This window comes from Protopterus annectens, chromosome 10.part0 (genome assembly GCF_019279795.1).
Source record: "Protopterus annectens isolate FY-2018-M chromosome 10.part0, PAN1.0, whole genome shotgun sequence".
Taxonomy (NCBI): Eukaryota; Metazoa; Chordata; order Ceratodontiformes; family Protopteridae; genus Protopterus; species Protopterus annectens.
In genome coordinates this window covers 1,552,886,147-1,552,908,668 of record NC_056744.1, presented here as the reverse complement: position 1 = coordinate 1,552,908,668, position 22,522 = coordinate 1,552,886,147, and the positions used below count along the sequence as shown (strand labels likewise).

The following is a 22,522-nucleotide window of genomic DNA, read 5'->3' as shown; positions in this document are numbered from 1 at the left end:
GCAGAGGTGGAGATATACTCTAGAGAGGAGAGGAATGAAGGCCAGCAAGACAAAGGCAGAATATGTGTATGTGAATGTGAGGATGCAGGGAGTAGAGTTGGCAAAGGTGGATGAGTTTAAGTACTTGGGATCAACAGTTCAGAGTAATGGTGAGTGGGGAGGAGAGGTAGAGAAGAGAGTACAGGCAGGGTGGAATGGGCGGAGAAGAGTGTCAGGAGTGATTTGTGACAGACAGGTACCAGTAAGAGTGAAAGGGAATGTTTAAAAGAGGGTAGTGAGACCAGCCGTGTTGTACGGGTTGGAGACGGTGGTATTGACAAAAAGGCAGGAGTCAGAGCTGGAAGTGGCAGAGTTAAAGATGTTAAGATTTGCACTGGGTGTGACAAGGATGGACAGGATTAGGAATCAGTAAATTAGAGGGTCAGCTCAGGTTGGATGGTTTGGAGACTAAGTCAGAGAGCCAAGATTGCATTGGTTTGAACATGTGCTGAGGAGGGATGCTGGGCATATTGGGAAAAGGATGCTAAGGATGGAGCTGCCAGGTAAGAGGAAAAAAGAAAGGCCTAAGATAAGGTTTATGGACCTGGTGAGAGAGGACATGCAGGTGGTTGGTGTGACAGAGCAATATGCAGAGGACAGGAAAAATGGAAACAGATGATCCACTGTGGTGACCCCTAACTGGAACAGCCAAAAGAGAAGAAGAAGATCTTATGGTATTTTTAGTGCTGAAATACTGATGTAATTCAAAATTATTACTTGGAAAATTATATGTGTTTGTTCTATGAGATTATAGTATGTAATCACAGCAAGCCTATAACTCTTCTGTATACTCAGCAGTAAGCAAAACACATTAATCCCTTACATGGCGATAGCTCTGTTTTATAGCCCATAATAAAGGACCTTTGATAACATGGAGTGGCCCATTTTACACAGAATATCTCCTAAGTGGAGGATGGGTTTAGAGGAATAATTTATATTTACAGTTCTTGTCTTACAATATCATTATGCTGTAAGAATTGTATACCTTTGGTAGGGCAGTAACAAAGCTAAAATGCAGTACAGTTCACACTACATAAATCGTCATACACCTTTTCAGTTCTCACCTCCAGCATACACTCTGTCTTTTAACATGGTTGCTTTGGCTCCATGATGTCATAGAACGTGAGGCTGAAATGAATAAATTACACTCACCCACATGGTCAGCACCATACTGTGTTTTCTTTTTGTACTTGCTGCACAAGTCAGATACTCTATGACTTCCTCATCCGTACCAGAAAAATAATGTTCGTAATCCCTGCATCCTGGTTAGCTGTCTGCTGTAATCAGGGATAGTATATAAAAACATACATACCATAAAATCTTCATCCATCCAGTATCATAGTCCTTTGCTCAGCTATGCTGACTGATCGGCAGCATATATGGTCCACAGTAATGAGCTAATTGTCATTATTTTTGGAAGTACAAATGACCTCATCATCAGAGAAAACACTGGTTCTAGATGATGATGATCACCAGTGATGTAACACCCTGATTCCGTGTGCAAAAATGGGAAAAGAAGGTTGTGGATGGATGGATGGACTAGTGTGATCTGTTTGCCAGATAACATGTAAGATGGTGATTTTCAGTTTCTCTGTAGTGTTTTTAATACTCTTGTCAATGTGAGAGGCTTTAAAACTGCTGTATAATTTAAGGAGTTTCTTTCTTTCGTTATAAAGCTTATTATGTTGATGGACGACCAGGGTGGTTTATTTTTGAATTTCTCATTATATTTATCTGTAGTATGGACTATCATTTCTACACATTCATATAAATGGGAGTAGAATGCATTAGTGTTGCTAGACACTGTGTCTAAGATGGAATTAGTGTAATCATAAGGGAATTTTGATATCTCACCATAGAGTAGGATGAGTGAAGCCATGGTGGTGCAGCGGTACCGTTGTCATCTCACAGCAAGAGGTTTTCCTATTCTATTCTCGGCTGCAGCGCCTTCTGTGTGGAGTCTGCATGTACTCCCCACGGTCGAGTGGCGTTCAAAAGACATCCGTGAATGGGTGTGCCTTCGTTGAAGGTTGGGCATCAGGTTGGCAACTCGGCACCATAAAAATCGACTACCAATCATTAGCGGACCAGAGTTCAGACAGACCAGAGACAGACAAACAACAACTGTATTGTTGGGTAGAAATGGTAATCAATAGACAGTTGATGACATTTGCCAATAATAATTACAAATACTTCACAACTGGATGTAAGCAGTAAGATACCGTTATTTGGGTATTTTGCAGTATAAGGGAGCTGCTGTCTCATTTAACCTCCACATACATATAATTTATTTATTTGCTAAAAAAAATGAAAAAGTGAGTGTTTAAGGGGTGGCAGCCCCACTTATATGTTAAGATGTCAACAGTGATAAATATGAATACTTCATTGCATTTACAACTAGAGGCAGGCAATAAGAATGAGGTAGTCATGCTGCAAACCTATCCTTTATTAAAATGTAGCACTGTACATGACCTTTGGTATTGTTGGATAGAGCTATAAATGTTACACATTGTCAGCAAATTTACTACCATTTAATAGCACAGTAAAGGTGCAACGTTTACTATTGGGTGGTCTTCCCAACACTCCCAAAGGTGAGAATCACTCATTCATTTTTTTAAGTAATGCTTTAATGTAGTATTATGGCCCAAAGTTGCACTGGTTAATGGAGACAACTATTTTTATCCTCTGTCTATGACAATCTATGAAAATTTACATGTATATAATTTTGTTTTCTGTGTATTGCTGAGGCTTGTATCCCTGGCCTCTGCTGAAAAGAGGTCCTGCATGGTCTAGTGGACCTTTTGGACCTTCTTGGTAAAAAAAAAAAAAAACACACACACACATACATATATAAATAAATCAGTCATTCAGTCCCTGCCTACCACATGTACAGCTGTGAGGTGGTGACATAAATCATCTCAGAAAGTAATCCAGTCAGACTTAAAATGAACAAACAAGATGCTTTAAAAATTATGAAATGTAACAGTATTGCTTTCATTTACAGCCATTCTCCCCCCCCCCTCCCAACATTTAGTGGCTGGAGTTCTCATTGATTTGCTAGAAAACCAAAAACGTTTATGAGACACAAACCAAAACATGACATTTGGCAAAATCAGGCACAGTTTTATCTTAGTTTTATACACTTCAAGAATCAGGAAAAAAGCTAAAAGAGACAAAGAACCAAACTCAGGGACAATTTTTAAATACTAGTCTAATTTATTTAAAAATTTAACTGAACAACATGTTTTGTGTTAACATGTATTTTCCGCATAACACAAAATATGAAACTCTAATGTCCCTAGTGACTTAAACAGAAAATCAGGGCCGGGGAAAAAAATGTGGGGAAAAATCACAGATGTTTGACAAAATCAGGCACAGTTATTTATTTATTTATGTAATTACTTATTTAGTTATTTTACTTTTGTTTAACAGGTTTGTCTGGTTTGTTTTAGTCAAAAACTGTTTTTCAGCAGAGGCCTGGAGAGAAACGTGCCAATACATTACAAACGTTTTTAAACATTAATAACGGTAATAAATACAAATAATTCACAACTGGATGCAATAAGATACCGTTATTTGAAAATTTTACCATATAAGGGGCTGCTGCCTCCTTTAACCTCCACATACATATCATTTATTTATTTGCTAAAAATCTGAAAAGGTGAGGGATTAAGGGGTGTCAGCACCCCCCTTATATGTTAAGTTGTTCAGCAAGGTATTCAGTAATATACATAAACAAACATAAAATGACACACATTAACAATTACACATACATTTACTAATTAGATTACATTTCTACAAAAGTAGAGGCAGATATTACAGTATAAAAGATATTTTTGTATTAATAGATGTTGAACACTTGGCATTTGACGAGGTGTATTAGTGGGTTTGTTAGACAGATTATAGATCATGTGATTAGTGCTTAGAAATACAAAGAAACTGAAGTGAGAGAAAGAACTAAGAAGGACAAAAAATGATGGTATTATAATTTAGAATTGGGGTGTAAAGCAGGTTCAGAGACAGTTATACACACACACACACACACACACACACACACACACACACACACACACACACACACACACACAAATATATATATATATAAATGTTAAAACCGCTAAATTAATAGAAAATACACTAAAAACTGGTAAACTCTATGCATTTGCATGGAGTAAAATAAACACAAATAAACTGACCAGATAAATTAGCGCTTTCGTCTTTTTAATGATTTACAAGACTTCAGAACAAATATGACAACGATATATAATCGATATATAATATATATTTATATGACTATAATAGTATTTATATTAGAAGTATAGCGATAGGAATGAGCAGTATCACAAAATAAGGAATAAAGCTGGAAGTTGATATAAAAACTATTCAATCACAGGTGAAGACTGGTGGTGGGGTATAGGATTCTGAAAGATGGTAAATGGTTTGATGATATGACAAGCTGAAGATAACAGTGGCATCTATCCCAGAGATGTACAGGACCAGATCCCCTGATGTGATAGGTGAAGTTTTAATTGCTTTTTAATGAATTTGCATTCTGAATGGATTTCTGTAGAAGTAAGATGTGTTCCATAGTTTAGCTACACTATTTGAATATTGAGAGACTCACCAACAGTATTAGATGATTTGGTTGTACTGATTAGTGATTTTCTTCAGATGTATTGAGTTAGCAAATACTGTACATTTGTAGAATTCAATAAGACACAAATGTCAATGAATAAAATAAAGTCAGCAGAAATCATTGACAAAATGCAACATACTCAGTATGAGATTGATACTTAACAGTATTTAAGTGCAACTATTAAGAACAAAGGAAAAAAACATGCTGTTTAGCACCTGATTTTCCAACCTCTCCATATCTTCTCCCAACTAAATCTGTTAACTCAACCAATCAAGGATAAATCAGAGCAGAATTCAGGACAAATCAAGAATAATGCCTAGTGCTCATAACCATATTCACATGTGTAACAGATGCTTATATGTTTATTTTATTTAATTTTATTTTGAATTTGTTAACCAGGGAAAAGCACTGATCCCATCATACCTATTTCAGTATTAGCCTGGGGTGAACACAATAGATACACAACATGATATACAGAGGATAACAAAATGAAATATATACATACATATATATATATATATATATATATATATATATATATATATATATATATATATATATATATATATATATTATACACAAAGTGAATATCGTAGTTGCCTTGAGGGTATAAAGGCTATAGATAAATGAAATAGTCACTGACAAGACACCGTATATACATGCATCAAATACAGAGTGGAAAACATAGTTGGCATGCTGAAAGAATCACAATCAAAAATAAGAGTCAGAGCAAGTTATGTAGAGAGAGAGGAAGGTCAGTTGGATCTCAGTCTTCAGAACGGATGAGTATATCATCATAGTTAATGGCATAGAGTATGTGAGGCTTAAGTACCCTGTCCATTAACCATTAGAATGTAAACAGAGCACTTTGAAGGCCAAATGGGTGGACATTGTGTTTAAGCAGGTCTTCAGGGATCAAAAAGGCTTGTTTCCTTAGCTTCCACTGTAAATGGAATCTGCCAGTAGACATTTACTAAATCCAAGGTAGTTAAAAACTTGCCTTCCTTAGCGGTTTGACCAGTTTGTCTACTCTAGACACAGGATTACTATTAAACAAAGAAATGCTGTTGAGTTTTCTGAAATCATATCAGAACTTAAAAATTCCATCAGGTTTTAGAACCAAAACTATAGGTCATTCCCTTTACTAGTAGAGCTTCAACAACCACTAACGCTATAATTATTTTTTCACTTTTTCTTCAACTGTTTTCCTTTGAGATTCAAGGATCATGTAGGGCTGCAAAGCTCCCCAGATCACCTTAGCAATGCCCGTTAACCCTAACCTTAACGTACATCTTAACTTAAAAAAGCCCTTCCCATAACACTATCACTATTCAGACAAATTTGAACTGAATGTGATCGAGTTATGGGTAGTGTACAAGAAAAGGAAACTTGTTTCCTTTTTCTATGTAACGAATGTCAATGTGTTATATTAGCAATATAAAGATCGTTCAACATGTTTTAGTTGTTTTCTTGTTTGTCGACCAAGTTAAATGATGACATATCATTATATAACCTTATAAATGTATACACACAGACACGTACACACATATAATATTAAATAAGTAGAAGCAGGAAAAGAATGCACCTCTCTTTGATTAATTTGTAGGAGCAAAAGCTAGCAATAATATAATTAGGTAGAACTTCCTATTTACTGTTTTAACATGATCTTGGAGTATTTTGTATTTAGTGCATTTGCTGCCAGTGAATCATCAATTGTATACATCATATATGTATACACATATATCTATGCATGTGTGTGCATGTAGTCCGTTATTCTATTTTAACAAACATACTGTTTGATGAAGGATTATCCCTTTTTCCATTGTTTGGTGTTGGTGCATATCTTCTGTTTTATTAGTAAGCTAAAGGTGGTGTGTGAACAACATTACCAAAATGGGAGTGCACACAGGTACTTACCAACAAATATGACTTTCAGTATAATGGACTTTTAATAAACAGGAGAACAGGATTTGTAGACAGACTGCGCTTTAATATTTTCAAATTTATACATGCAAAAAAAAAAGACAAAAAAAGATGCACTTTACCCAGCTAACAAAATAAATGAATGCATAAATGAAAGGCTGTTTAATTTTTGGGCTTGTTACAAACAACTCAGCCTGGGCAATGCAAGTACTAAACTGGGAATACTTTGCTCAGTAAATGACACCAGGAGTGCATAGCTGTTCATTCTTAAACAGGATGGTAGTAAGTGTTTCTTTAATATTATGAGATGAATAGGAAAAAGAACAAAAGGGTGCGTTACATGAGAGTTATAACCCAAGTGTATTACACCTTAGCAAGATCACTACACTTTTTAACCTAGATTTTCTTCTTAAAAAAAAATTTAAATAAGAGAGTACATAATGCAAATATTAAAAAAAAACTTCTAGAGTCTGTGTTGGAAGTATATGAATATATTTGACAAGGACTCAAGGACGTTCAGCTTTTGAAGCTTTGTCTATTATACAATAGGAAGATATTCTATAACTGGCAGTTTTGTATGTATTATAGTATTTATATAGTGAAATCAAAATATCATAAATGAAATACTTCTAATATAGATCCACATGTAATACTGTGCAGAACGAAGATTACTTAAATGCATTCTTACCATTAGAAAAAGGATAGGATCTTCTAACTCTAGTGTTAAATGAATGTTAGCTGTCTGTTGCAGAATGGTGCTGCTCTTTTCAGTAATTCGCATCACGTTTTTGTCCATCTCCCTCAGTAGTCCTGCTGTATCCTTCTGGAGTTGTTGGAGTAGCTGCTGTTCCTTATTTTGGATAAATTGGTACAGTTTGGCAAATTCTGAACTAATATGCTTCTTTAAAGTCTGGGAACATATCTAGGAAATATGTTAAAGTACAAAACAGAAATATTAGTAGCTGTAAAGATCCAAAGCATTACTTGCTCACTGTGAAGCACAAATGACCATGACAAGCCATAAGCGGTAATTAACCCACCTTGATGTCTGAAGCCTTTTGCTCTTGTTTCACCTTCAAGTCATTGTGACTATTCAGAGTGGATTCCAAAGAGGTCAACATAGTTTTCAACCTATCCTGGAAACATGGAAAAACTGTTATAGCTTTCATACTAAATGTACTCATAATAACTTTATGATATGTTCTTCTTCTTCTACTGACTTAAGAAAGATGAAGATAGATTTTTATTCATATTCCTTTTCTTCATTTACTCCCTAGAGGTAACCTGTTCTTCTGTTGTTTATTACCCGAGAATGACAAGAACCATAAACAGTGACCCCCCCCTTAATGTTCCAAGTTAGAGTTTCAGCATAGGGATTTTCAATGTATTTTCTAATAACTGAAAAAGCAGACAAATTCATAATGGAACACTTTCTGCTATAGCCAGTGCCATAAACCCCAAAATACAAACATAAGCTTGGGATAATGCTGTAGAAGGATTCAGCTTAAGAGCTATTCTGGTGTGTTAAGTTCACATGAACTATGTTAATTAAATATCAATTGCCTACTTTTACAGCAACACAAGAGAATGAACACAATTTAACAAATCTCCCCAAGTGTTTCATATCAGCATGAAATTACTTTACATGTAGTACTAATAATTAAGCTAAGGAAATCTGTTCCTCCCAACATGAGGTATAGAAAATAATATTAGATAATTATGATTGCATCTAATTATATTGCTGATATTTTTTCCAGACCTGCATATTAGAGTTCTCACAAATTCTACAAATCCTGCTACCTAAGCTGGGTAAAACAGCAACAAGAAGGTTGATCTCAGACATCCTAGAATATCTAAGAGATCTGATCAAATGCTTCCAGCCATAGTAGTTTTATAACTGATGCATCTCTGCAGCAGTTTAATCATCTATCCAATGTGTTTATGGGGGGCCCTTTTCATGAGCAAGGCCACTGAAGTAATCCTGAAGTTTGTTAGATCTGGGGTGTACCTCACAACATGGGGAAGCTGACTTCATGTGTATGATCAAAAAAAGATAAGGCCCTGTAACTTAGTTTGAGGCTTGTTGTTTAGCCTGAGTAATTCATATGATGTTTTTTACCTGCTAAGATGAGCAGCATATTGTAGGCAGTAGTTCATGAAAATAGTTTAAGTAGAAGGACTTCAGCTGCAAATTGTGCTACTACTACTACTAAAACAATACCTATAAATAAACTGTGTGACCATACCTGCTACCTTTTCTCCAAATCCTTGTGTTTTCTACTTCCCCCTATTTCTCTAACAGGCCATAAATATCAGGCCAGAAAGATACTTGCTAAACAACAAGGATTAACTTTATTTACATAAATTATACCAGTCACAGGCTCTAAGTGACAAGACTCAATATGTTCTTCTCTCTAAATGGATCAGCCACCGCCTCACTCTCCCCTTCTGTTTCACCACTCTCTGATTCTGTCCTTAAAATGTGTATTAGTCTTCCCACTGTAAAATGATTTACAAAGGGAGCATTGTGCTAAGTAAAGATATGCATACTGTTGCAATTTTCTTCAGCTTGAAAAGTAAATGTCCTACCTGTCACTGGATATAAAAACTGTCTGGCTGTGTCCAAGAAATCACAATATATTCACTACAATGTTGTATAAATTTAAGTCTGCAATCATAATAACTCTATGGGCAGCCGCGCTGGTGCAGCGGTTAGCGTTGCCACCTCACAGCAAGATGTTCTCTGGTTCGATCCTCTGCTGGGATGCCCTCTGTTTGGAGTCTACATGTCCTCCCTGTGGTCGTGTGGGTTTCCTCCGGGTGTTCCGGTGTCCTCCCACATCCCAAAGACATGCTGTAGGTGGATTGGGCACTCTAAATTGGCCCTAGGCATGAGTGTGTGCGTGTGTGTGTGTGTTTGTGTGTGTGTGTGTGTGTGTGTGTGTGTGCCTTCTGTGGAAGGTTGGGCGCCGGGCTGGCAACTCGACACCATGAAACTCCACTGCCAATCATAAGCGGACAGGTCATCCACTGTGGTGACCCCTAACCGGGAAAAGTCGAAAGAGGAAGATCATAATAACTCTATGTGTGCTTTTTATACTGATATAAAATTCTTTTAATTGATTTCTTATTTTTATATTTAAAAAAAGTTTCTCACCACAACCTGTTTGATCTTCTCATTCATGGTTAATATATTGCAATGTCTGCTATAATGTTAGTAATATCCCTAACACTAGTACTATAACACACAGAAAATTTACAATGATTGCCAAGAGTATAACTATTATTCTTAGTAAAAGTAGAGCCTGCAGTGAAATATGGTCTCACCCTCATTGACCTTAATGAAACTACTTCACCCATTTTATGTTCAACACCAGCTCTGTCATAGGCCCTGGCTATAAAATACTCTATGAGATGAAGCACTTCACTATAAAAACTGTTGATGTCCACATTAAGTCTGGAAGCTTTGATACTCTGGCCTTTCACTATATTAGAAAAAATGTAGCCAGAGTGCATACTTTTTCTATGTAATAGTTTATTACAGTAGCACGGGTTATGATATACTTGAGTGTTAAATACTCCTTCTGGTGATATATTCACTAGAACATCCAGAAACTCAATACTGGTGTCTGAACTCTTAATATCAGATTTAAGGTATAATGCTGTATTATGTATGAATTCAGTACATTAATAAAGCTCATCTTGTGTACCAGTCCATAACAAAAAGATATTGTCAATAAATAACTTCCCCTTTTCTAATATTTCCATAGTTTTTCTTTTATTTATTTTATTTTACATTTGCTAACAGGGATTGTCTGACTGAGCAAAAGCCTTTTTTCAGCAGAGGCCTGGGGAGAAAAGCTCCAAAACATAGTTACAAAAAATATAACCATTACAAACACAGTTAACATTATAATCATTCATAAAAAAACTTGTAGAACAGTTATCATATATATATGCGTTTACAATTATCTATAAAAATGTTAAGAAGAGTACTGCAACAGAAGGAAAGGAGATAGTGTTACATAAAAATCATGAAGTAGACTAGTTTAAGTTGTAAATGTTTTGGTATAGCGGAGAAGAAATGATGGTAGGATGGAAGAAGTTAGGTTTGTTATTTGGTGAAGGTATTTTCAAGGAGGCTGAGAACAGGTACAGATCCAGTGACTTTTTAAGTACTCTTTAGTGGCTAGTTTGAATACTTTAGGATGTGAAAGTGATCTAACTTCTTATGGGAGTTTGTTCTAAGCAATAGAGGGATGGTAGCCATATGTAATGGCTCTTATTTTGGACTTGGGCTTGTAGATTTCCTGAGTAGACTGGACGGGACATAGTGGGAGATTATGGTACCTAGTGCCGGACAGTAGGATGGTGAATAAATAATGGGAGTGTATAATTTGGGGCTGAGAGAGTAGTAGGAGGTTTGGTAGTTTGAGACAGTTTAGATGTTTGACAGAGACACAGTGGTGAGATTTGTAGGTTTGTTTTGCAGCAAATCTAGCTACTTTATGATAGGTTGATTTAAGTTTGCCAAGTAAGGTGGAGCCAAGATTTGTGAGTACTTGGGAGCAGTATGTTAGGCATGGCAAAAGATAAGCATGGATGATCATGGTTCTAGATTCAGGGGTTAGGAATATTTTATTTCTGTAGAGAAGTCCTAGTTTTTAATGGGTTTTCCGGATACAGTTATTTACATGGCGGTCGAATTTTAGCTGATCATCAACGGTTACACCAAGGAGTTTAGTATTAGAGTCAGCAAATATGAGAGTATGATTTAGTGATTTTATTTGAAAAGTAGATTTAATATGAGTAACGGTTTTTGGGGAGAAAGAGTAAGAGTTTATTTGTTTGGGGATTAAGGATGAGCTGATTATTGGTGAGCCCGGTTTCATCAGAGTTGAAAGAAGATTGGGTAGCTGTTAGAAGTTCAGAGGGTGAGTTAGCAATGGTGATAACTGTGGAGTCGTCTGCATATTGGACTAATGAGGATTGTGGACAAGAGGAGTAGAGTGAGTTGGTGAAGATATTGAAAAGTAGTGGTCCAAGGATGGATCCCTGGGGAACACCCATTTTTACAGGAAGGGGAGATGATAGTGAGCAGTGCCATCTTACTGATTGCTGTCAGCCAATGAGGTAGCTGGAGAACCATGCTATTGTTGTAGTAGAGAAGTTGAGATCACAGAGTTTACTCAGTAGCAGAGGATGTGAAACAGTGTCGAAGGCTTTTGAGAGATCAAGGAATAAGCATGAGATAAGTTTATGATTATCGAAAGGTCAAGGAATAAGCATGAGATAAGTTTATGATTATCTCTAGCTATAGAAATGGTGTTGAGAAAGGAAAGTAGAGCTGTAGTGGTACTATGTTTGGGTCGCAAACTGTGCTGAGTGGTAGTGAGGAGTGTGCCCTTTGTAAGATATTGCATTACTTGTGTATGTATACATTTTTCTAAGACTTTAGACAGAGGGGAGAGGATAGCTATTGGTCTGAAGTTTGAGAGTTCTGTGGAATTACCATCTTTGTGAATAGGTATGGTGTAGAATTGTTTCCAGATAGCAGGTACTTCAGCTTCAGAGATGAAACGGTTGATTAAAATAGATACTAGCAAAGCAATAGAGGGAGCAGCTATCTGAAGAAAGTAAGGTGGGATACTGTCAACAGAAACAGGGCGTGGTTTTAGTTTTGAAAGAAGGGTTTTGATGTAAGCAGTAGGGACTGCTTTAAGGAAAAAAGAGTTTGCAGAGTTGGCTGTGAGTGGAGATTCCAAACAATTTGGAACATTTTACTGGATTATTTTATATTAGGATGGAAAAGTTTGGCTATTGACTGAATGAAATAGGCATTGAAGGAGTTAGCAGTCTCATTGGGAGATTTGTCAGGAGATGGATTAGGTGAAGTAGGATTACCGGGATGAAGTATTTGGTTTATGGCATTCAAGAATTTTTTTGGATCTGATTTTAGGGCAGCTGGAGGATTATAGTAGAAGTCTTTTTTATCTTTATCAATGACATTTTTTGTCTTATTTCTCAGTTCTTTATACTTTTGCAGATCTGCTGGTAGTTTAGTTTGGGTCCAAGTTTCCAGGCTCAGTCTCTGGCTGTCATGAGACTGTGAGTATTCTTAGATAACCAGGGGGATATAGTAGCTTATATCCTTACTTTCCGTAATGGGGCGAGTGAGTAAGATATTTAGGAAGGTCGAGTTAAAAGCTTGAACTGCTTCATCAAGTGGGAGCTGGGTGAGGAAGTTCACATTTATTCCGAATAAGAGATTATTAAAAGTTTCTTGGTTGAATTTGGATAATTTATGACAGGTTATGTATCTATGTGGTTTAGATAAGTGGGAGGTATGTCTAAGTACCTTTATTGGAGAGTGGTCACTTAGGGAGTCAAAGAGTGTATCAGGACTATGGTATTTAGAGGGATTTGAAACAAGAATCCAGTCAATGAGTGTACTGGTAGAATGAGTGTTATTGGTATGAGTAGGGTGGGAGATAAGTTGTGAAAAGATATATAGATTTATATGGTATGTTGAGTTAGGACTGGTGAGTGTTTCCCAATTTATGTTCACGTCCCCAAGGAGGATGATTTCATTAGGGATGTTTTAGAAGAGGTGGGAGAGAATGCTTTCCATTAAGGGAATGTTGTCCCCTGGTGGAATGTAGATAGATATGACAGTAATAGTAGTATAGTCATTGAGCTTAAGGTTTGCTACCAGTAATTCTGTGGCAGCAAAGGAAAGTATAGACAGCTTTGGGTATGTACAAGACAGGTTGTTGAAGTATACAATTGAAATCCCTCCTCTTTTTTATTAGGGTGATCGAGGTGTATTATATTATATCCAGGAGGGAGTATGTCCTTATCTAAGTTTTGTGGTTTAAGCCATGTTTTTGTAAGGGAAATAATGTATGGGTTTTGAGTAGATATCCTAGCATGAAGCTGGCTAACTTTATTAAGTATGCTTCGAGTGTTTATAGAGTAAAAGGAGATTTGTTTTTTTTTGGGTAAATTATTTGTGGTTGATGAGGTATTGTGAGGAGTGTTAAGTTAAGTCCTGGGTTGGGGGATATCACCTGATGGGATTAGTGAAATAGGATAGTAGTTAGGTTTGATAGTTATTAAGTAGTATTTAGTGTATTTTGATTTATTTGTAAATATTATGGAATGGGAGGGGGGGTTTATTTTGGGGAGTTGTACATTCATGGAGAGGATGGATGCAGATATGAGTATTAGTTGTTGGGTATAGGAGAAGTTATAGTTGTGTGTATGGGTAGGGCTATAATGATAAGGGGTTAATACCGTTGGTGAGGATGTTAGAGCATGGAGGAAACATAGTGATTGCAGTATTGCAGTGGAGAGGAGTGGTGTATGCATGGGGATTACTGGGAGAAAAAAGATATAATAAAAGGTGGTATGGACCAAGAAGAAGGTTAAAGTTAGAGGAGGAAGTATGGGTAAGCTAGATTATGTGTAGTTAGTTGAAGGAGTGTGGTGCGATAGATGAAGATGTGGTAGATAGATTTTTGTAAGTGAAGGAGAGATCATTGGAAAACAGGTAGGGGAGGGGTTTTATTATAGGAGGGAAATAATGAAGAAGTATAAAGGAAATTATATGGGGTGGGTGGGAATGGGGGTGTAAGAGTAGCGAATGGAGCTGGGCTACACCTGAGGCAGAGAAAGTGCCGTTCCAAAGCAGACAATGTGTAAGCTGAGATATTGAGTTTTAATCAGGATAAGTATAAATCAGAGTAAATTAACCTTTAACTGTCTGAGTTTATATAGTTAAACTGCTGCTTCTTTTCATTTTTGAATTGCTAGAAATTGCAGGTAATATTGCAGCATTTCTTGCAATGTTAGAGTCCCTACATTGTGTCTATTTCTAAAGAATAATCAACACTGTGTATAATCATGCAAGCTATGTACATGCTCTGTTCTTAAATTATGTTTATGTAAGCTATTGTAAAGCTTTTTTCTCATGTATATATACTTAACCTATATTTTGTAGTCCTTCTATCATGTAACATTTTACTTTATGTATATGTCAAAACTGGTGTTAAAGTAGAGTTTTCTCCCTGGGCCAGTGCTAAAAATAGGTTTTATACCAGCCAGAGACAAAGATATGTATGTATGTATATATATATATATATATATATATATATATATATATATATATATATATACATACATGTCTATTTCACTTGACCTAAATTTCATTTGACTGACACCCAATTGACCTAAATTTTCATTTAACCTAAAACACATTTGACTGACTTCCATTTCACCATGTAAGACATAGACTTGTTGTGGGTTTTCCTTCACCTGTGACTTGTTTGTGATAAAAATAATTACTGTAACATAGTGTTGACTGTTAGAATTCCAGTAGTCATGTTGAAAGTAGTGTTGTAGTGTTTCTTAATGTGGGTTTTTTATGGGAAGTATCTAAAGTAATTTGGCAAATATTTTGTGCATTCCTTGCAGCAATGGCAGCATGTAGAGTACTGTATGCCATATGCCCTTTTCCCCAATTTGGCATGATCCTGGAGTAAGTAATATATAATTGTTTGGTTTGTTTGGTTGTACATTGTCCCATTTCTGTTAAGAAGGTTAGTTTGTAGTTTTTAAGGTCTGGAAAAGGTTAGTTATTGGTGTTCTAAGTGTGCTTGTCTGTGGTTTAAGATTTAGTATGTTGCAATTCAGCATTGTACGCTGTCTGTGAAATGGGTGTCAGTCAAATGTGTTTTAGGTCAAATGAAACTTAGGTCAAGTGGGTGTCAGTCAAATGGATGGGAGTCAAATGAAATTTAGGTCAAGTGAAGTAGACCCATATATATATATATATATATATATATATATATATATATATATATATATATATATATGTATTACATAAATAAAAATAAATCCTTGACAGAGTCTCCCCCATGGTAGCAGCAGCGGTGCTTCCCCAGAGAAAAAGGTAGGATAGATTTGCAAATCTTGTTTAGCAGGTGCTGGAGAGTATTTATTGACATTTGATTACCAGAAAAATCCAACTGGGTAGGAGCCCATTTCCAGCAGTGGCCTCGGGAGAAATTCTCCAAAGTATTACAATACATTTTAAGAACAGTAGTTTTACAGTCTTTAAAAATAATACAAAAAAAATACAAAAACCACAAAAAGTCTGAACTATGGGAAGACTCCGTTGCAATTTTATACAAAGCTTTAATCCAAAGGTTGTAGTTACATCCAGTAACACAAAAAACACACAGCAGTGTGTTTTTTGTGTTACTGGATGTAACTACAACCTATAATAACAAAAAAAATACAGTTTAAATAATTATACCATATCTAACATAGTATGAAAAAATTGGCTAAGAATAGATACACGTTATATGACAATGATTTAATAGTTGGAGAAATAGTTATTTTATAAAGAAATTAAAGTTAAGTTAGTATAATACAAACAGGAATTGAAATACAAAGTGAGAGAAAGGTAGGTTTATGCTATATTTAGAGAGAAAGCTGGGGAGAGAAATTGATAGAAGTAAGGAAGTGAGTGAAGAAGAAATGAGAGTAAGGACATGTTGGGTATGAATAGGTATTTGTTCACATACAGGGGTATAGTTTATCCTGGTGTTGAGAAAGAACTAGCCATCTTTTTGCCAGGAAGGTTTTCAGAATGGTTTTGTAGGACGGGAGGGAGTGCATTGACCTGAATGATAGAGATAAGGAGTTCCAGGCCTTAGCAACATGGTACAAGTACAGACAATGCCCAGCAAATTTGATAGGTTTGTGGACTGACAGGAAGTTTTGGTAAGTGGATTGTAATGACCAGCTAGAAACATAGTTGTTTAGAATGTTATTTAGTGATGGACATGCAGATGGAGTCTGGATAATTTTATAGGTGGTAAGTAGCTGTGTATATGTTGGTTGATTGGATAATTCTAACCAGTTTAGGCTTTTTAGTGCTATACGATGGTGGGCTCTAAAAGCAATTTTTGTTGCAAATTTAGCAATTTTGTTATAGCATTGTTCAAGTTTTGAGTTTTGTGTTTCCTGAAGGTTAGTAAGGACTGGAGCATTATAATGAAGTGTGGGGAGGAGATAAATATTGGCGAGCGTAACTTTTGTAGCATTGGTGAGATAGTATCTGGCTCTATAAAGCATCCCTAGTTTTTGATGAGTTTTTTTAATGCAATTTTTTATATGCAGGTTGAATTTAAAATTATTGTGGACCATCATCTCTAATAATTTGCTATGGGAAGTGACTTCAATAATTGTATTATCAAGAGAGGCAACTTTAAATTTTATTTTTTCATGGGAGAGGGATTTGGGGTAAAAAAAAGTAGTAGTGGTCTGTTTTTTTTAGGGTTGAGCATCAGTTGTGAGTGATAAAGCCGTGTTTCAATTCTTGTTAAAACTTCCTGAGTTGGAGGTGTGCCACATTGTCAGATGTGCAAATGAGTGTGAAGTCATCTGCATACTGCATTAGGGAGGCTTGTTGTGTAGCTGTGTGGAGAGTGTTGGTGAAAATATTAAAAAGGAGGGGACCAAGGACAGAGCTTCGTAGTACACCGGTGGTGACTGGGAGGTAAGGAGAGAGTGTGGAGTGCCATTTTACTGACCGATACGTATTGCATAGGTACCTTTTGAACCATAGAAGGTTGGGCTGAGACAGCCCTAATGAGGACGTTTTAAGTAAAAGTTTGCTGTGACAAACTGTGTCAAAGGCTTTAGATAAGTCTGAAAATAAGGAGGAGACTAGTTTCTCATTATCTCTAGCTTTATTGACAATATCTACATAGGTTCTTCTAGAAGAAATTGGGACTGACCAACATGAAAAGGCTTGGACAAATTCCATTTACTGAGAGTACACAAGAAAAAAAAACATTCTGCTACAGTTATAAGCATAGGAAGTATCAGTGTTGTGCTCTAAGTATAATAATGATACTTCTGTGAATTTGATAACCAACATATGAAATCAGCAAAAAGGTAACAACAATTTCAAAGATGAGCATTTAATTTTCCATTGCCTATAGCCTTCGGCTTCGGGTTAAGGCATCAAATAATGTTATTGACTACTGAGCTAATTGTTTATGTACCCACTCAGCAATTGCAGGTGATAGACAAATCTAAAGTCTGGTAAGCCATATAAAGAAACAGCTGATAGAATGAATATTTAAATTATCTGGCTACTTGTATTTATTTAGCCATTCTTGTTTAACTTTTCACTGACAACTTAAAGTATCAAAGTGTTGGCTTTTGCTAGACTGACCTCGAGATGGTATAAGAAAAAATCCACAAATTTTACCAAAGTCAGCATGCATCTCATATTTGATTCTGCTGGACAGATCAGTACCTGATTGTTCACATATATAATGACCTGTGAATCAATAGGCCTATGCAGAGGTAGTTATTAATGATGCAGAATTGTAGTGGTCACATTACTAACCTTTGTGGACCTCCAGGAATGACTAAAACAGCACTGCATGAGGTACCACTCACTTTAACCATGATAAAGCACTTACAAATATAGTTTCCAAGCCATTCAGTTTGTCCTGGGGATGGCTTCTGCTTAGAAAGCACCTGGGCAAGTGTTCAATCAAGCTGACAGCTCTTGTTAGGTCCACAACATAACAATACTTCACTTGTCCTTTACTGCAACTGTAACATTATGGTTTTGCCAACTATATAACCGCCTTTCAAAAATGAAGCACATTTCATTGAAGCACATCCCATGCAGCCCAAAAGAATGCAAAATTGTAAACATGAATGCAAGAAACAAAAACATTCAGTATTGTTATGGGGCATCCTTTCTCAAGACCAGGGTAACTTCATATTATTCTTTCACAAGTTTAATTGTAGTATTATGAACCCATTTGATAATTACTGTTTCCCTTACATAGTACATTAACATTATTTTTGAGGGATGTTGATGACAGACTTTGACTGATTATAAGAAGAACTTTATCATGTAGTGTAGCTATCACTTTTTATTTTTGATATTTACTTTTAGTATTATGTTCCATAATGTGGCATTGTTAACTTCTAAAAAGCTCCAAGATCGACAGCTAGTAAATCCAAGTGCAGCAAACATCCAAACATACAAAAACATACCAAACTGTAGAAACGCTACTTTATTAAAACACAAAGCTTTTGGGAACAACAAATCTCTTCTTCGGTGTATCACTGTATACACTGAAGAAAGGATTTGTTGTTCCTGAAAGCTTTGTGCTTTAATAAAGTAGCTTTTCTACAGCTCAGCATGTTTTTGTATGTGTTGCTAACTTCCTCAGTGGGGCTTTCCAGCCATAGACATTCAAAAGAACCAGATCAAAGATATTGCCTTTTAAACCAGGCAAAGAAGTGACCTCCAAGTACATTTTAAGGAAAAAATATATGATGGCGATTCCTGAAACTTCTCTAAATAGTTTAAGTTTTCCAACCTTATTGTTTAGCTAGTGAGGAAATATGTACTTTTTCAAGTTGTCTCAGGTGGCTTATTCAATGGCTACAATATGCAGCACTGTATTCAGTAATGTTTAGCTCAGTGAGGTATAAAGTGGTAAAATTATACTATTTAACATTAGATGGGCTGCAGAATATGTTTTCTGACTTTTGTAGAGGTCAAATGTTAAAGTGGATCATCAATGGAAATGAACCTGACATTTAAGATACATTTTTGGTGTTAATTCTATCAACACAAAAAAATTTGCATATCTCATTGATAGCATTACTGGCAAAGCTACTTTTAAGAATATTAAATGGTTTATAGCTATGCCTATTGTCAACGCAGTAAATGTTTTTTTTTTTACTTTTAAAAGTGTATATACACATTTTGCATGCATCTTGGTTGCAGTTTTAATTTAATTTCCAGTTGAAATACTGATGTTAAAGTTATAAGTAGTTTTGAAAAACAGCAGAGATTATAATATACTGTTTTAAGTTTCACTTTTCACTTCATGCTTTCTGTATAACCTCATACACAACATGATATCCATGTAGTTATTGAGTATATGTACCAACAAGTTATTTGGGGTAATTAAAAAATACTTCTTTAGTAGAGCAGTTGTGTAATTAAATTGTAGTTTTAATACTAGAACATCACATATGCTACTTTTCAACCTGCAAGATATAGTTCATAACTTGTCTTTCAAAATGTCTGACTTTCTGTAGCAGCTGCAGTAGCATGGTGACATTGTAGCCTACATACTAATTTAGGTAGTTCTGGGATCAGTCTTTCATGATGTCTCAGCAGCACTTTTCAACTCCAATAAAAATGTCGTGGGGGGGGGGTTATCCTTTTGTTTTGTTTTTTAACACCCTTATTGAATTCTCACTTAAGACATTAGCAAACCATGCCCTGTTTCTGTTGACAAAAAGAGAGCGAGAAACAATCAGTATTATCAGGCAATGTGCAGAACAAGACAGGTATTTTTGCCTTTGGCTTTTGCTCTTGCTACCGTACGTACGTGCAGGTACACTAGTGCCATTGCTGCCTACTAGCATATTAACCTATCTCACTGAGACTCACTCTATCTGCGCTGATGGCAGACCGGTCTGTGTGTGTGACTTTCTTCGCCGGCTATACTTATTACTTATTTAATGGCTGCAGGAAATTGCATTTGTTTTGCCCGGCTCGGCTCCAGTCCTCTCCTCAAGGTAAATGTAAATGGAAAGAAAAAACTGTGATGTGATTTACTTACAGGCTGCAGTTGTCAGTTGTGTATGTATTGTAAGCCTAAAGAAACTACTTACAGTTATGTATTGGCGATTCGGCAGGAGCAGACTTTACTTATTTAACACAGGCAGTCATGCAGGTTATGTTTGTTTAAACAGTGCTTACTTACTTTAACAGTCAGCAGGAGTGTGTTAATGGCCAGCTTCTCATTTTCTCTTTGCCTTGTTTACTTTAACGGCAAAAATGTACGTGCGGTCAATCAACTTCTCATTATTGTGTGTGTACTTGTAATCTACTTGCTAGCCTAGAACAAATCAGGTTTATTTATGTGCAACTGACTGTGCTGCTAATTCAAGGGTTTATGAGTTTAGTTGCTGCTAAATTACTTAATAAATGAGTTTGTGTTTGGTTTTATGTATACTGACATAATTTGCACTGAGAACTTAAGACATTTGATAGTAGTCCTCCTTAGTATACCTAAATGTCTGTGCTTACTTTAATGGAAAGTACTAATGGCCAGCTTCTCCTTTACTGTTTACTTTGCTTACTTTGACGGCAGGAGTGTGCATGTGCTGTGCGGCCAGTTTTTCATACTCTCTGCTTACTTTAACGGTAGGAATGTGCTAACAGCCAGCTTATTTACTGTTTGCCTACTTTAACGGCAGGATTGTGCTACATTTGCTGTGTGCAACAGATTCTTTAAATTTAACGGACAGCTGCTGCAGGCGGGAGTCTGAGCTTTCATTTACTTATGCTTACTTATTGGCTGCAATTGTGTAATGTATCAGTAGGAGCAGCTTACATTACAAGCCAGTTTTGCATTTATTTATTGTGGTGGCCGTGTTTCTCATTTACTTATTGTGGTGGCTTTGCTGTGTGTGTGCACTAAGCAGACGTGGTCGTTATTGTTGAACTACATTAACTATTTTAGAAAACAAAAAATAAAACTGTTCCTCTTTTTGTGCTTAAGATTTTATTTATTATTTATTTTGTTGCCTGCATTCCAATAATGTTGCTTATAAAGGATAGGACACTAATGAAGTCCAGCACATATTATGGCAAAAAGTAGGTCATGTGTCTGATAACTTGAATCAAATCCTCAGAACCTGCCTAAGAAAATCATGACTTTGGAGTGTGAAAGGCTATATGGTGTAAATGCTTTTTCATTTAAAGAGGGCCCCCCCACTGAGTTTTAAGATCTTAGATTCTTGCGTATAAATTAAGAAAGAATAAGCTAATATTGCTTATAAATGTTAAATGGTCAGAGATTATTTGTGTTAGCTCAGTTTGTTATTTAAATGCACACTTCACTGATGTGCTCATTAATTTAGAGTAGTTTTTTCCCCTTTTGCTAGATGGTGCTGTGAAAGAGGAAATTGCATACACATTACACATGCATGGTAAATAAGTGCTTTTGCTAGAGCAGGCTGACTCATACACAGCACCATTAAGAGTAGAGTGTGACAAACACCATTAACCAACTTATTAGATACATAAATACAATGATGTACCTTGCTGTGAAGACAAATCAGTATATCAGCTGGAAACTCTGCATGAGTGTCAGTTTTTACATTTCAGTAAAGCAGTGCTAATGGTGACTGTATAAATACAAGATTAAGATTTACATTAGTCAGGCTTGGAATATGGTGATATGGTGTTAATTCAGTACAGGGGAATGTGTCACTGACTGTATGCAAACTCATGAGGGAGTTGTTTAAATCCTGTCTTTTACATGCAGACATGTGCCAGATTATTAATTATACACAATGATATCACTTGTTCTAGTAACTCATCTAAAGCACACAAGTGGCAGCAGAGGTAAAAATATATTAATCAGTCATCTCTTTCAATAAACACAGCACCCCATAGTGTTTTTCTTCAGTATAAAGCTACTTCTATTTGTACTTTTTTGTATTTTCACTTCAGTACTACACAGCTCATTGTGTTTGGATTTCTTGCGGTATCTCCCTTGGAATTGTGCCCAATCCCTTAGTGCAACTTAGTACATGGCTGTTAGTTGATGAGAAGCTGTAGATCAGCAGTGTGGCACAGATACATAAATAGGGGGGGGGGTCAAAGACTTAAAACATGTACAAAACAGAAGGCAGAATTCATTATCATGCCATTCTGATGTACCATTTGCTTTGCTGAGATAGACTGAATTGTACTTTCCAGGCTTAATATGATAGTTCATCTCTGTTGCTATTAATCTTAACTGGTCTGTGCCAGACTGGTGCACTATCTTCATATTTTGATTAGTTTGTGTT

The 22,522-nt window shown here is 36.1% G+C and overlaps 1 protein-coding gene across 1 annotated transcript in view; it reads right to left on the bottom strand.

Annotated features, from left to right (window-relative positions):
• Positions 1-22,522, bottom strand: part of LOC122814337 (zinc-binding protein A33-like) — a 333,543-nt gene that overhangs the window by 244,728 nt on the left and 66,293 nt on the right. Inside the window, exons 2-3 of the mRNA XM_044086923.1 lie at positions 7,639-7,734; positions 7,287-7,520 (exon numbers count right to left, since the gene is read on the bottom strand). Coding sequence (XP_043942858.1) covers positions 7,287-7,520; positions 7,639-7,734 — 330 coding nt within the window. The remainder of the gene's footprint in view (positions 1-7,286; positions 7,521-7,638; positions 7,735-22,522) is intronic.